General features: G+C 38.9%; 1 protein-coding gene across 2 annotated transcripts in view; it reads right to left on the bottom strand.

The window, feature by feature from the left end:
• The window catches only part of ABLIM1 (actin binding LIM protein 1), a 106,798-nt gene that overhangs the window by 30,959 nt on the left and 61,861 nt on the right, over positions 1-13,978 (bottom strand). For both annotated transcript variants that reach the window (XM_082486134.1, XM_082486133.1), the window contains exons 8-9: positions 6,133-6,210; positions 3,123-3,278 (exon numbers count right to left, since the gene is read on the bottom strand). In XM_082486134.1, the coding sequence (XP_082342260.1) occupies positions 3,123-3,278; positions 6,133-6,210 (234 nt within the window). The remainder of the gene's footprint in view (positions 1-3,122; positions 3,279-6,132; positions 6,211-13,978) is intronic.

Raw genomic sequence — 13,978 nt, 5'->3', positions numbered from 1 at the left:
GCAGCCAACTTACTGTTTTATCATGCATAGGTGAACTGCCATATCTCAAACTCTGAGTCTGCCACAGAATGCTTGGTTCTTCAGGGTTATGAGGTCTTTTAAAATCTGGTCTATCACAGAAGTCTACAGTAGTCAGTTTGAAATACACCGTGCAGCCAGCTGAGAAGCAACAGCTCAGTTCCAGAACAGTAAACCAGTGGAAATAGACCGTAATGAATTCAGATGCTTAAAAAAAAAAAAGTCTGGGTAGAGAGCCTGTTCTGACGAAATTTACAGTAAAACTTATACTCACTGCAAAAGGCTCAATGCTCTATTACTTTGAGATCTAAGGGGCTGCTCTAATACCTGAAGTCGTACAGGTCACTTTGTGCTCTGGGATATTTCTGCAAACTTTTACAGGTGTCATTTTATAACAGTAGTTCCAGCATTTTGAAGCAATCTTATTTTAACTGTCTTTTTATTGAACTACCAGGTGGGATGCCTGCTCCGTTTTGAAGCATTTATCACATTAGAAAAATTAATTTTCTCATTTTACAATAGCTTGTTTACTGGAAGCTGTTAGAGACATTCAATGCTTTCAACAGACAGAATACTAGAAACAAAGGACACGCAGGTAAAATGCTGCTTCTCTCAATATTTATGCAGCAAAAGTCAGAGCTGAGAAAAGACCATTTCAGCACTAATCAGGTTGCTGCTAGCAAGGCAGAAGTTATAGGACATGAAGAACCTGAATAACTAACAGTTTCTGGAAACGTTATCACTACATTTAGGGTCAGCCTCAGTAGAAGAAAATTTCTTTACAGATCTCATTTAGTATTTCTTAATCTCTTTTATATTAAAGCTAAACCACCTCTTCATAGGCTGTCTATCACTTCTCTGGCCAACTGCTGGCGTACCTGTACCTAAAATGCCTGGTGCCGCTAGATGGTGCTACGTGAAAACATCTTTCATCACAGACTTTCGGAAAAAACAAGATTGGGATTTCATTGAACAAGAGAGCTCATGAGTGAGAAACTTTTCAAAGCATTTCCCTTCCATTGCAATAAAGAAGAAATTCTCATGCTGTGTCTTCTCACTTTCAGGGGCTAAAGTATACAATTTTCTTGCAGCCCGTTCCCTGTAACTAAGGTTTGTCTCCACTACTGGATTAACTTTGGTGGCTCTTGTATATCTCCCTTGTACATCCAGAAATCTTTCTTAGCTGAGTTTGGTTATTTTTTCTTTTTAGTGAAGGGCATTTCTAGTGTACAAGTTTAAATTCAGGCTCCCCTTTTATTTAACACCACCACATACACACACTTTGCAGAGAGAATGCAGGTTAAATCACTCAAAATCTGCAAATCCCTGCCATGACTAAACATGTCACCTCCTTTGCTTTTTAAAGATGACGGTGACTGATGTATGAAGCACCAAGTTTGTTGCCACTTGATTACCACAACACAAACACAAAGTAAAAGATGACTCCACCCCAATGGGCCTGTGTTCTCATTAGGGCAAGGGAAGGGAGGAGAAACAGGTACAAAGAGGTGAGGTAACTTGCCCAAGGTGACAGAAGTCAGCAGTAGCATTGGGTGGAAAACCCAAGTCTTCTGAAAAGAAGGTGAGAGCCCTTCTGTTTCCAGCACAACTGGATTTAATGCTGGTGAAAATACGGGGTAAGAAAACGCCAAAGATTTTTGCTTATCCTCAGAACAAGCATAACAGCCCACAGCTTCCACCATACTGCTTTATCAGCTTCCAATGCACTGCTTTGTCAGTGAGAAGCTTCCCCCTAATGATTAACAAATAGTTCACCTTCTCTGGGTGAGATCAGTTCCTGCTCTGTGACTAACAAGAGACTTGCGTTTGTACAGAGTTTTGTGGAACGGGTCAGGCCTGTTGGAACTGGTCAGAGGTCACCAATGCATCTCACAGTGGTTTTGAACCAGATGGCAGCTGGATTCACTACCGACATAAATTTGAGAGGGGAAATTCTGAATTATTCTGACCTGTTTATCTCTTATATTATTCCCGAGCTGAACAGTCTTCTGAATTTCCAACTCATGTTATAATTTAAAAGACTAATCCTATAAAATATTACAGAACAAAGGAGAAAAACTGAGGCAGCTCTGATCCGTTGGCGGGCAGAACATTTTGCCAAGAAAGCAGATTATCAGTAACTGATCTGGGCATCTTCACTGGTGCCTGAATGATTTACTGTACTTCCGTTTTCCTCAGCTCATCTTCATACTCAATTCAGTTACAGTCAGTAAAGTCACTGCGATTGTAAGGAAGTAAATTCATTTCCATGTCCATTTAGATTTGCATTCGGGAAGTCTGATTTCCAGTCAGATGGTATTACATGACAAAACCTGCTTCATGATCTGCACTGGAACCATGTGAATAGTAATTGCAGCAATGGAAGTTCACCTGAGAAAACTGGGGGACCCTAAAACCTGAAAGATATCTTGAAATACAAATTTAAGAGAATAAATTAAACAGCTTTTTTTCCTATCGTTGCAGGATACAAGAATCCTTACTAAATGTCACCAGTTTAAAATGTGAGGCAGCTATTTCCATAACACAACTAACCTGCTTTCCCAGGTGGAAGAGCACTTCATTCTGACCTAGTTCAGATTTTATCCAGTATGTCTGGCAAAGTGCTCCGGAAACGTACTTCTCTTTAACATGTGTGAGAGAAAGCATCCCACTGCTCTTAATCCTTTTACTGCCACAGAACATCGTGGTATTCCTCATACTCTGTCGCGATTATCAGTGCTCCACAGCACAACAGCAGGATGGCTTTTGCCTCACGTTCTGGACTTTGCTATACCCAAAGACTAGGACATCCATGTGAGTTATGAGAATGCACATACAGACAGCCTCCAAGCCTCCCCCCTGCCATTCCTCTGCCAGCGGCTGGTGTTATTGTAGGTGTTTAATTGTGTGTTTAATTGTGCGGTTTCGCACATGAGGCATGATCACGATTGTTCCCATTAAACTCAAACAGACAAAAAGCACTGTGAACAGCAGCAGCAACAATATCTAGAAGTGTCAGTCAGAAACTGTTTCAAAAGAGGATAGAAGCGAAGCAGGCTTTGAATAAAGCGTATAGCAGAATGAGTTGCTTGTCAGGTCATTACCTCTCCAAGACTCTGTCTCTCCTGTCTGTCCTCGTAGGCAGAAGTGTAGAATGGCTCATAAGTAATTAGGTCTGGACGCTCAATGTCATAAATGGCCTTGACTTTGGGAATGGCTGCTAAATCCTTGTAATCAAGGATTTCATTGTCTACTTTTGCCTGAAGGTCAAAGACAGAACATAAATTAACTTACACAAATGCATTGGTAATTTCTGTTTTACACAATTTATGATTTTTGTGTATTTGTTGTCACACTGTTGCCATGGAAAACCCTTCGTGGTACTCTACACGCAAAGTGATTGCTTCTTGTTCTTCTCCAATAGGCCTCCTCTGCAAAAGCACACAGTGTTCTCTTACTTTAGGAAAGAAAGAGCATGGCATATATAGATCTCATACAAAAGTTTCTTTTCCACAGTAGTCAGCTGGAAACTTCAGCTCTGCAACTGACTCTTTTTGTGGCCTCAGGCAAGTATTTTCACCTTTCTGCTCTTGTTTTCCCATAGGTAAAATGTGTGATAAAATTAATTTAGTTTGCAGATTACAGAGATAATGGGAGGATTCCATGCAGAAGACCACAGACAGAAATTTAACTTATAACTGTGCATAAGAGAGGAAATACAACTTATTACAAGGAAACAAAAAGGGAAGCAGGACTATTTGTCAGGACTGGGTATCCAAACTCCCAACTGAAATTATTACATTGTACTCATCACTCAACCTATACCCAAGCTTCTGAGTAGGGCATACATTGCTTGCTAACCGCATACTACATAGTACTAATATTGACTACTTTTTCCACTAAAACTGCAAGGAGCTCTTGACTAGTTAAAAAATGGAAGTAGGAAATGAATTCCAAAGACAGCTGCACCTGTTAGAAGGAGCTAGAAAGAGCCCTTACTTATAGTTTAGATAACTAATATCTTTCTTTACTTAAAAGAAGACTTTTAAAAAAAATCATCATACATTCTTACCTACCTTACAGAAATACAATTTCTGATTAAAAGTGAAAGGGAATATTCAAATTGGTTTGCAACTCCTCTACTAGATATTTTATTTATTCATAGTAGGCTGCACAAGGAAACAAGGCTGATCTGTTTCTACTCACATTCAGTTCCATTCTTCCTGAGTACTAGCACCTACTATTTTCAGTTTAAAGCGCATTTACTTTCCCAAGCTCTCTTAACAACCCCCGCTCTTGATGGTTGTTACACAATGCCATAAATCAGAAACAATACAAAACATTTTTTGACTGAGAAGTAAGGTTTGAAATAGTTAGGAAATTCGCTTTCTAAAATAGCCTCAAATCTGTTGCGTTTTTACTCACCAGATAGATACAACAAAATACCTTAAGCCAATTTAACCCTTAAAATACTTAGGTATATTAATGTATGAAATTTCTGTAATATTTTTACCACAGTCTGTTAACGAGCTGCAAATATGTCCGGATATTCTTCTCATTATATATATCCAATATAAACGACCATAGATATTTTTGTAGACCTTGGTCTAGGCCATTATGTTGCCCTACAGATTGTGCTGTTGAGCAGCACTTAAATTTCATAAGCTACAGCTTATGAAGTTGATATTACCAGCAATTCTCCAGGATATGTTCTGTGTTTTGGTATCTGCAGTGCAAACATTTTTAATATGCTAATTTTTGTTGTTGTCATTCATATGCACTGAAGAACTAGTATTTAACTCAAACTTGGGACTTGAGATTTGTAATTTTGGTAATTTTTCTGCATTATTATACATATAACTGATAAATTTCTGTGTTTTACACTGCATTTTCACCGATGTAAACTTTAGGTTATGTATAAAGCCAGTGATTCAGCATTATGCATAGGTAACAGAAAAGGAAGTTTGCCCTGTAGTCTGCCTCTTCTTCCCAGCATACTTTCATCTTTGCTCCCCTCGTAATGGACTCTCTCTCACTAATTGGCCTACTGTGATTTTCTTCCTTAGCTGTTATCTTCCAATTCTGCCTTGGGTTTTGTGCAGGTTATCTGTGAGCTTGTTTTATATGAGGACAAAAGTTATACGGACTTTCAAGGAACAGGACCCTTAAATGGATGTGAGTTTTTGGACGTGTAGGTTATGGAAATACAGCAAGTCTGAGAAGGTGTTGTTCTGTATTCACCCGAGTATGTTTGAACTGATATTCTTCCTCAGAATTGGATTAGTACAGCAATAACAGACCACTTTTTTTTTTTGACCCTATGAACTTCTCTGCCAAGAGAAAAAAAAGGTACTCATAGTTACAATACTGAAATGCCTGGAAAAGTGGTATGAAAAGAGGAGAAAAAGATTATTCCTTTGAAAATTTTGGGCCAAACTTCTGCTAATGTATTTCCACTTTTAACTTCTAAGATCTTATGGGATGAAAAGGTACCAATAATGAGGCCAAGAAGTGAAAGAGATCCTCTATAATAATGAAAAAGGAGGCTTGATTACTGAAGGAATCATATTCAACTCTACATCTTAGGTAACCACAAATAAAATAGTATAACAATAGCTTTGCGTTTTCAGCACTGTTAGTTTAGTAAAAGAAAGATGCTTACTATCATTTTTGTTCTTAAATAAAAAACCGCTTTCCTTCCACAACCAAAACATCTGACTTCTGAAACAGAAGATGGTCTATCAGTCAGGGTGACCCTCCTACCTATGTCCTACAACTGCAGACAGCAGACCTCCCGAGAACTGACAACGAGGTAGGTGCACAGATCTCACATAACCCCTATCAAAGTCAAATAACCTGTCTCCCTTCTGTCCCTCTTCACATCACCAAGTGACTTCAAGAGATTTACTGTATCTTTCTAAGGGACATGTGACCTGGAAAAGGCCTACTCTGCTCTTGAAATTCTGTAGTTATAAAAACTACATCTATCATGACAAGAATTGTAACAATTTAACCACTAGAATGAAGACATTAGCATCAGTATAAAAATTATGTCAGCATGGAGTATTTCATGTGCAAGCAAGAGATCGGTGGCTTATTCATCAGAATACTTACATAGATAGTGTGGCCTGGAGAACCAGGTATACTGGAACCTGGTCTGGAATAAATGCTTTCTGATGATGCTCTTGTAGGCTGAAAAACAAAAAATTACTTATCAGAGCAACCTGAAGCCATTGACATTGGCAATTTTGGTTTTAAGTGAAGAAATCTGCATACATCTTGAAATTAACTGAATTTAGGAAAAAATGTCAACACAAATGCAAGCATTCTGGCAAATTTCACGATCTTGTGAGTCAGGTGGGCTTTTTTTTTTTTGGTAGGGGAAGGAGTGCTGTGAGAAGGGAAGGAGGTTTTCTAAACCATACAATATAAAAGACTGACAACAATCATGAACAAAACCAAACAACACCTGTCAGAGACACTGCGAGGAGCCATACAAGGTACAGGCCCTGCTGGTCATTTTATGAAAACGTTAGTTCACAAACAGCTAAAGGTACCAGCAGTTCAGCAGACAAAACTGTTGAGAGAAGCATAGCACACATGTTGTCACTTTCCAGATGTTCAATCACTGGATTTCCATTAGGAATACAGAACTGAATTCGGTCCTTCTAAGCAGAAGGACCAGAAATCCTTGGCTTGAAGCTGTTCCCTACATCTGCAGCACAATCCAGACGCAACATGAAAGCTGAAGTGTTGGTTGAAATTTCATGATTCCCCATACTGCAAAAGTCCTGATGTTTAATGACAATGTCCCGCAAACTGAAATCCACGAGAATAGTCACACCCCTACAGAGTGAGTGCTGTAACACATTTAGAGGATTTTCCAACACTTCATTGGGATTAAACAGACACCGGTTCCCTAGGGGAAGTTTTGTGAGAGGAGATAAAATAACTTAACACTGAGCTGTGGGGATCCTGAGAATGTCATGAATTTGAAAAACATCTATTTGCTCAAAAGTCACCCAGGCTATTGTGGCAATTACTCCTCAATTTTGCGTGCAGCACACACATTAAGGTAGTCAACAATATCCCACTGGCACCTGAGAAACCATGAACAATTTTTGCTCCTGAATTGACTGGAAAGAACCAAATCCTATCACAAAGCAATACATCAGCAGGTCTCCCTGATGACACTAGTGCAGTGCAAATACTTCAAAGTCACTAAAATAAAGTCTTGGTAAATAGTCCTTACCTCATCAGCTTGTGACATTGAACTAAGGGACCTTCAGGCATATACTGAAGAGAAACAAGGTTTGACAGCCTGGCTCACTGATTTTTCTTAGGAAATATCTGGATTGAACACAACAAGGCTACTGGACCTTTCGTGTCTCTCAGCATACATTTCCCGAAAGGATCCTTCAACAGACCTGAGTCTTTCTACCTTTTATTTCATAGCCAGGAAAGCTATTGGAACCATCGTATAAAAAATGCTGAAGACTAATGGTGGATCATACAGCAGGCTTTATCTGACTTCATTTGTGGAAATGAAATCACCACATTCAGGGAGGGTCAGAAGAATAAAAGGCTTTGAACATGTTCCACCAAAAAACATGAAGATTCAGATCAAACAGAGAGCAGATGTGGCCATGGACTGACACAGTCACAAATCCTCTCCAGACCATGTCTGAGAATACTTTCTCAGCTGGACCTTTATGTGTTTCTTTCCTTTTCTCTCTGTAGCTGCAAATTCCTACCTCCCAAAAGGGAACAGAAATTTCTCAGCTGCCCTTAAGCTCCTCCCATGATGCAATCAAAGCAAAAACATCAACAACGACCACTTGTTTCATGGAAATGTTACAAGAATTAAGCTGGAAAATCAGGCTGTTGTTGAGAAACACTTTATTCCCCCTTCCATTCTGCCATTTCACACCACTGTCTGTTTGAGTGGAGACACATGTAACATGTTGTTGCAGTTGCTATGGAAAACAATTGTTTTCATTACAACATAGGGAACAGTATTAAGTAGTTGAGGTACTGTTAAGGGTGTCTCTGTTACTTTTGGCTTTTGGCAGACATACTTTAAGAGTTCTGTCTGCTCAATTCTCTCTGTTGTAGGAAACTAAGCATTAGAGGCAGTTACAGCTTCTTCCTACCTGACAAGCCCTCTGGGTTGCTCTTCGCTCAGGATCTTTTATAATCACTTCAGAAAACAAGAAATTCTCAGCCCTCGGTCCACCTCCTTAGTCTCATCTTTTAATGTCACTGCTAAAAAGCTTTTCAGCAAAGAAAAATTCACCTGCATTTATCACTTTAGAGAAGTTGTTTATTAAAATTAGACACCTTAAGAAGATAATTTAAACCACATCCTGCTAACAGCTTTCTTGGGTGCTCTTAACCCCAGAATACAGGAGCAGTTCTCGGACAGACTGGCAAGTTGTAGCACCTGTTCTTCATTTCCTCACTGCGTTTCTGCTCCAAGTTCCTTATTACCATCCCATTAACAAGGCCATGAGCCAGATATGACACCCTTTAAAACCAGTTTTCTGTAATTCTTCCTGCATACATAAATTTTACCTTCAGTCTATTGCAAAGCTCCACATTGCCTGGGTGGGACTGCATCCTGCCAGCCACTGCCTGAGCACACACCGCTCCTCTCCTTAATCCAAAAAGACCTGGAACTTTGTGGCTCCCCTATTTGCCCCCAGTCCTGTGTCTTGCTTAAGTTTACGACATACCCCTGAAGACAGTGCATGAAAATGAGGACTTCTACATCTACTCACCCTTCCTGCCTCACTTTGCCCTGTTTCTTGTTTTGAATTACACAGGCCGTTTCCATTGCAGATGGCTATTTCCTACTCTGCTGCTCCCATATGGTCTGGAATCCTTCACAGCTTTGCACTTTTCCCTAAAGACAATTGCATTGCACTTAAAAACATTTGTGCTGTTTGCCTTAACAAACATACACTAAAGATTCCTTGATATAAGCTGTTCCTTTGGCATACTTTTAGCTGCTATGGTTGGCTCCTGACTGGAAATTTGTGATGGGGTATGGTTTTTATTAGATTGTACATTACATCTTCATTAGCAGTCAAGAATCCCGGACCCTGTGCACCACTGCTGTGGCTTTATATCTCAAACAAGTGGCAAGAGACACAGTGGAGGTCAAATTCTCTGTTGATGTAACTGCAATGGGGTGTTAATTCCACCCTAGAGGAGAGCTGATCGGAGCACAGGTGAAACAGGAATAGCAGCTATCACTGATTTAACCTTTAACCTTCAGTGGAGATATCACACAAGCATCTCTTGCACACATTATTGGAAGAAGACAGGTAAAGAAATTAGAGGAAACACCCTTTAATATTAATGCATTAATTTAAAGGTACTTCCTTCCATCATGATAGTCCTGTGACACTTGTTCTACCCAGGGACAAAACAAGTTAAGCTGCCTTACTTCTTCTACGAACAGACCTGGAACACTCTATGTGATTGTTCTTGTTCTTGAAGGATTCAAATAGAGCTTTTCATAATACCACATTTGTACAGAGAAATCTAAAGCAAATTTCTACGAAGAACTACACTAATCTTTTTTTCTCTTCTTTTGGTGCATGGCCTTTCTCCACATTTTCTGACAGTAGAAGAGTCATCTGTTTTTTCCCTCCTCTTCCACCCAAATGGATGTAACAGTAGCAAATATATCAATATGGGATGACTGTACCAGATATAGGAAGCCTATGAAGTACATGAAAAAAATCAACAGAAATTCAGTCAATAGAAATTCATGCATATCATTAAAGGAGCCAAAGGAAAGAATCAGATCACAAAGCATCTAAAGTATCTGCAAGACTTCCCAATATTTCCCTCTTTATCACAGACTTCTTATTTTTACATTTTTGTTCTTCATTCCATGCATTTGTCTTCAACGTAAAAGTTCTTTACCAACTTCATTTGCATATTGGTAGAGGTAACACCAACTGTCATGCTCATCCTATTAGGTTCACTGTGAATTTCAATGCTCAATTATCATATCACCCATGCATATGCCCCAAATTGATTAACTTGTTATTTCGATATTAGATTGCAAAGCTTAAGATGTTCATCTGCATTTACTTCAGTTTGTCATGTCATCATGCATGGCACATCATCTAAATAAATAACTTCTTAAAAAAAAAATTCCACACTAGAGCCATTCACATCATTCAGATGCTGCTACAATGTGGTGGCTCTGGCTTTCTCAAATACAGATGTTCAGAATCATGCTCTATAAAAACTTACAGGTGCAGGCAACCAAATCAAAACTGATCTGAAGAACATCTGGCCAAATGGATGCACTGTTGTTTAACAAAGGCATCGTCAGCATTGTTTACAGTACCTGCCTTAGTTTTTTGATAGAGTTCATTATGCAAGGCGGTGATAATAGCTGCAGAAGAATGAATATGTTTTCACTTAATAACATTTAACATTATAGCTTAAGCAAATTCTCTAAACCTCAGAAGCTACTTTAAGTGAAGCATGTTTATAAATAAACTAATAGAAAATTAGGATGTAATTTATTCTACTAGGCAGATAGAATTTTGCAATAGCAAAGAATTTGGCGTTCTCAGTACAACACTTGCCACTCTGACTACCTGCTTCATCAACTGCAAAGTTTTACAGTTATTTAGGACTTGGAACCAGGGTTCATTAAACACAGGCTTCCTATGGATTTCAGTAAGTTTCAATGGCCATACATAAGAACAATAAAGCATCCCAGTGTTAGAGCATTCATTGTGCCTGTCTGCTAGTTTAACTGCACCCTTCTCCTTAGAAAAGTGATCCTTCAAATGCATGCATTCCTTTTTTCTTTGCCTCAAAAAACCTACGCTATGGATACATCAAGATAAACTAGTAAACAGGTTTAGTTCAAACTCACACAGTCACACATATTAATAGGTTACAACTAATTTTTCTTTCCTTCTGTCCTTTCAAAGGCCAGAGAGGAGAATGAATTTTCAGCACATAATCACTGAAGGCACATTGCTACCAAACAAACTTTTACAAGACTACTCATGCAAAAGTAGCCTTCACCAAGAGTAAGTTAAGTGGAAAGCAGAAGAAAGTAAAGTGGGAAGTCCAGAACATACTAAATTCAACAGCAAACTTCTCAGAGAATTCACAGGATTTCACCCAACAATTTTCAACCTACAATTTTCATGTAGATTCAAGCCTTTGGCCCATCTTTATAGTAACAGCAATGATAGCATCTTTGTGTCTACTCTGCAGAAGAACACTTGAAGCCAAAATCTGCTTTGAATTACATTTTGTATAATCTGCATTTAAATCTAAACAGAATTTAATACTGACCAAATTTACACAAGACGATATTCATCTGGCCCTAAGCTATTTGTATCCTACATAGTCTACACAGCAAGAAAGAGAACATACCTTTATTTTGATATGGGTTGCTCCTACTTTGCCTTGCATACTTTTCTAATACGTTCGATAGGATTTGGTTTTTTAATCCTAAGGCTCCCAGATTTCAGAACCTGAAACTCAGACTCATGCATGCTAAGCTGAATGCAAAAAGCCACTACGCTGGCCTAAAAGATGAGTGAAATGGTCCTGCAGTTTGATGTCCTCAGGCTCCAACATTTGATTCCATAAACCCTGGGACTGCAGAGACATTGCCCTCCTTAGGAGCACTGATAACACACCTTTATAGCTGTATTTTCTTGATACGTATTTCTGTCGCTAACAGAGAGACTGGCGTTCAAGAGTGGCTAAAGCATTGCAACATCCAAAGTTAACTGACGAAAGTACTGTGCAGGACAAAGAGCACAGGGCTTGTATGAACTCCCACTTGAATCACAGCATTGGATTCAACCATATAACACTATCCTGCAGACTGCGTCTAACACAAATATCCTGCCCTGACTGATGTTATGACTATGCCTACTTTTCAATTAAGATGCGAAGGCAGCACGAGCAGAAACAATGGAAATCCAGTGGCATGGACTCTATCAGCCTGTCTGCTTACTGCTAGCCTGTACTAAGTCCATACTAGTATGTTCTTACTTTGTTATCATGCGAACACTACCTCAGGTGTGCCTGCAAGCAGTACAGCCACACATCCCCCCGCAGCAGACACAACTAATAAATAAGCACTGCCCTGAAGGAGAAGAAATGGAAGTGGGTGGTGTTTGTAGGTGCAAAGAAAACTCAAGGAAGTCTGAAAGTAGAAAGTTCAGAATCAAGAGGACAGGGAGGACCTCCCAACTCAGACATGGATGTGCCCCGTATTAGGGAGAGGCAAATGCCCTCAGGTAGTACATAAAACATGACCAAACCTGGAATTTTCTAAGTATTTTGTCAACTAAAGTATTCATATGTAGTTGTCAATACATACAAAAAAGTAACTGATTTAACTGATGGCATTTTTTTCCTAAAGAGCAGGAGCCATTGTTCATGAAAAACTGTGTTTTTAATCATCACTTTTCACAACTTTCATTTGCTTCATATTTGCACTCTAATTTTTTGTTTTAGAAGAAAAACTTTCTGTAACACTGGAAGAACAATACTACAGCCCCAAAAAGCTCATCTGAATGTAAAAAGATTTAATTTTAAGCATTTTATTAAACTAAATAAAAAATGTGAGAATTAACAAACAACACTGCACCACATGATGCAAAATACAGCGTCAGTGCCCAAGTGACAAGTGATAGCAGGAAAGCTGTGTGGCAGAAGTAGTAGCAAGCGCAGCGAATGACAATAATGAAGAATCTTCTCAGTAAAGAAGACCATTATCAACACTATGAAAACACAACCGCAAACCTCTGCAGAGCGTGGCCTGCGAAGAACCAGACTCTTTGGATAAAAGAACTCAGATGAGGAATGCTGTCATGAAACACAAAAGGGAAAAAGAGTGAAAAGAAAAGCAATTGCCCAGGCTCAGTCGTTAAGCTCTTTTATTAGATCAAGTTACTAATACCTACTTGCTAGATAATAATCTGTGTGCTACAATATCTACGTTACTTATTAATCCTGCAGAATCATGAACCCCCAGACAGTTTAAAAAGCCTAAGCAATGTATATTTTTTTACATACCTATGGTTGCTCTATTTTCTGCTTGTTTTGGCTTTGTAATCCTCCACAAATATCCAGTGGGAGGAAGATCTAAAGCAAATGTTTTTATGAACTCCCTCTTAGATCTTGACCAGCTAGATTGTCAATTAGTTTATACCACAATTCAGTTACTGAGACAAAACAGAACTTGCTGAAAACTTCTAAGGATAAAAGATAAAAGGCCTTTTTGTTTTGTTTTGCTCTATAGGGAAAGGAAACACGGCAGAGCAAAGAGGCCATCTCACTGGCATTTTGCAGAACCACCAGAAAATCTAGGCCTGACCCTGAAAGCAGCTATATTGTATATTTGTCAGTTTACAACCCAGATTCTGATTCTCAAATCAGGTCTAAATGTATGTCATCAAGAAACTGAAAGTCAATCGAAGTAGAGTTTATAATTTAGTGGTGACACGATCAAATAGGACATAGTTTCCTTAGTTTCATTTTTTCTGTACCTACCTGTTTGCTACTGCTTTCATTTGAGTCAGGAGAATGAAACGTGTGCCAAAGTCATCGAAGTGAACTCAAACTGATTTTAAAATAATGTATCTGACTTTGCACTGGAGTAGATAGAGACTATTTGTGGTGTCCAGTTGAAGCTAAAAATTCTCCATCTCTCCAGCTAGCTTCAGGACAGTGCATTTCTTAATGCCTTTAAAAGACATACTAAACCTCTGCTTAGAAGTTCTCATCCAGGAGCAAGGTGACCTTGGATAGCTGTGCCATAACATTTCTCAGATGTTCCTTTAATATGCATTCTTCTGCTGCACTTCATTTTCCTGTAAGAACTCACTTTGGCAAAGTCTTGCAGGTAGACAAATTCATTTACTTCGCTCCAATTAAAATTAGCTGAGGGGGAAGA

Source organism: Vanellus vanellus (genome assembly GCF_965231255.1).
Source record: "Vanellus vanellus genome assembly, chromosome: 7".
Taxonomy (NCBI): Eukaryota; Metazoa; Chordata; class Aves; order Charadriiformes; family Charadriidae; genus Vanellus; species Vanellus vanellus.
The sequence above is the reverse complement of the archived record's forward strand: the minus strand, read 5'-3'. Positions and strand labels throughout refer to the sequence as shown.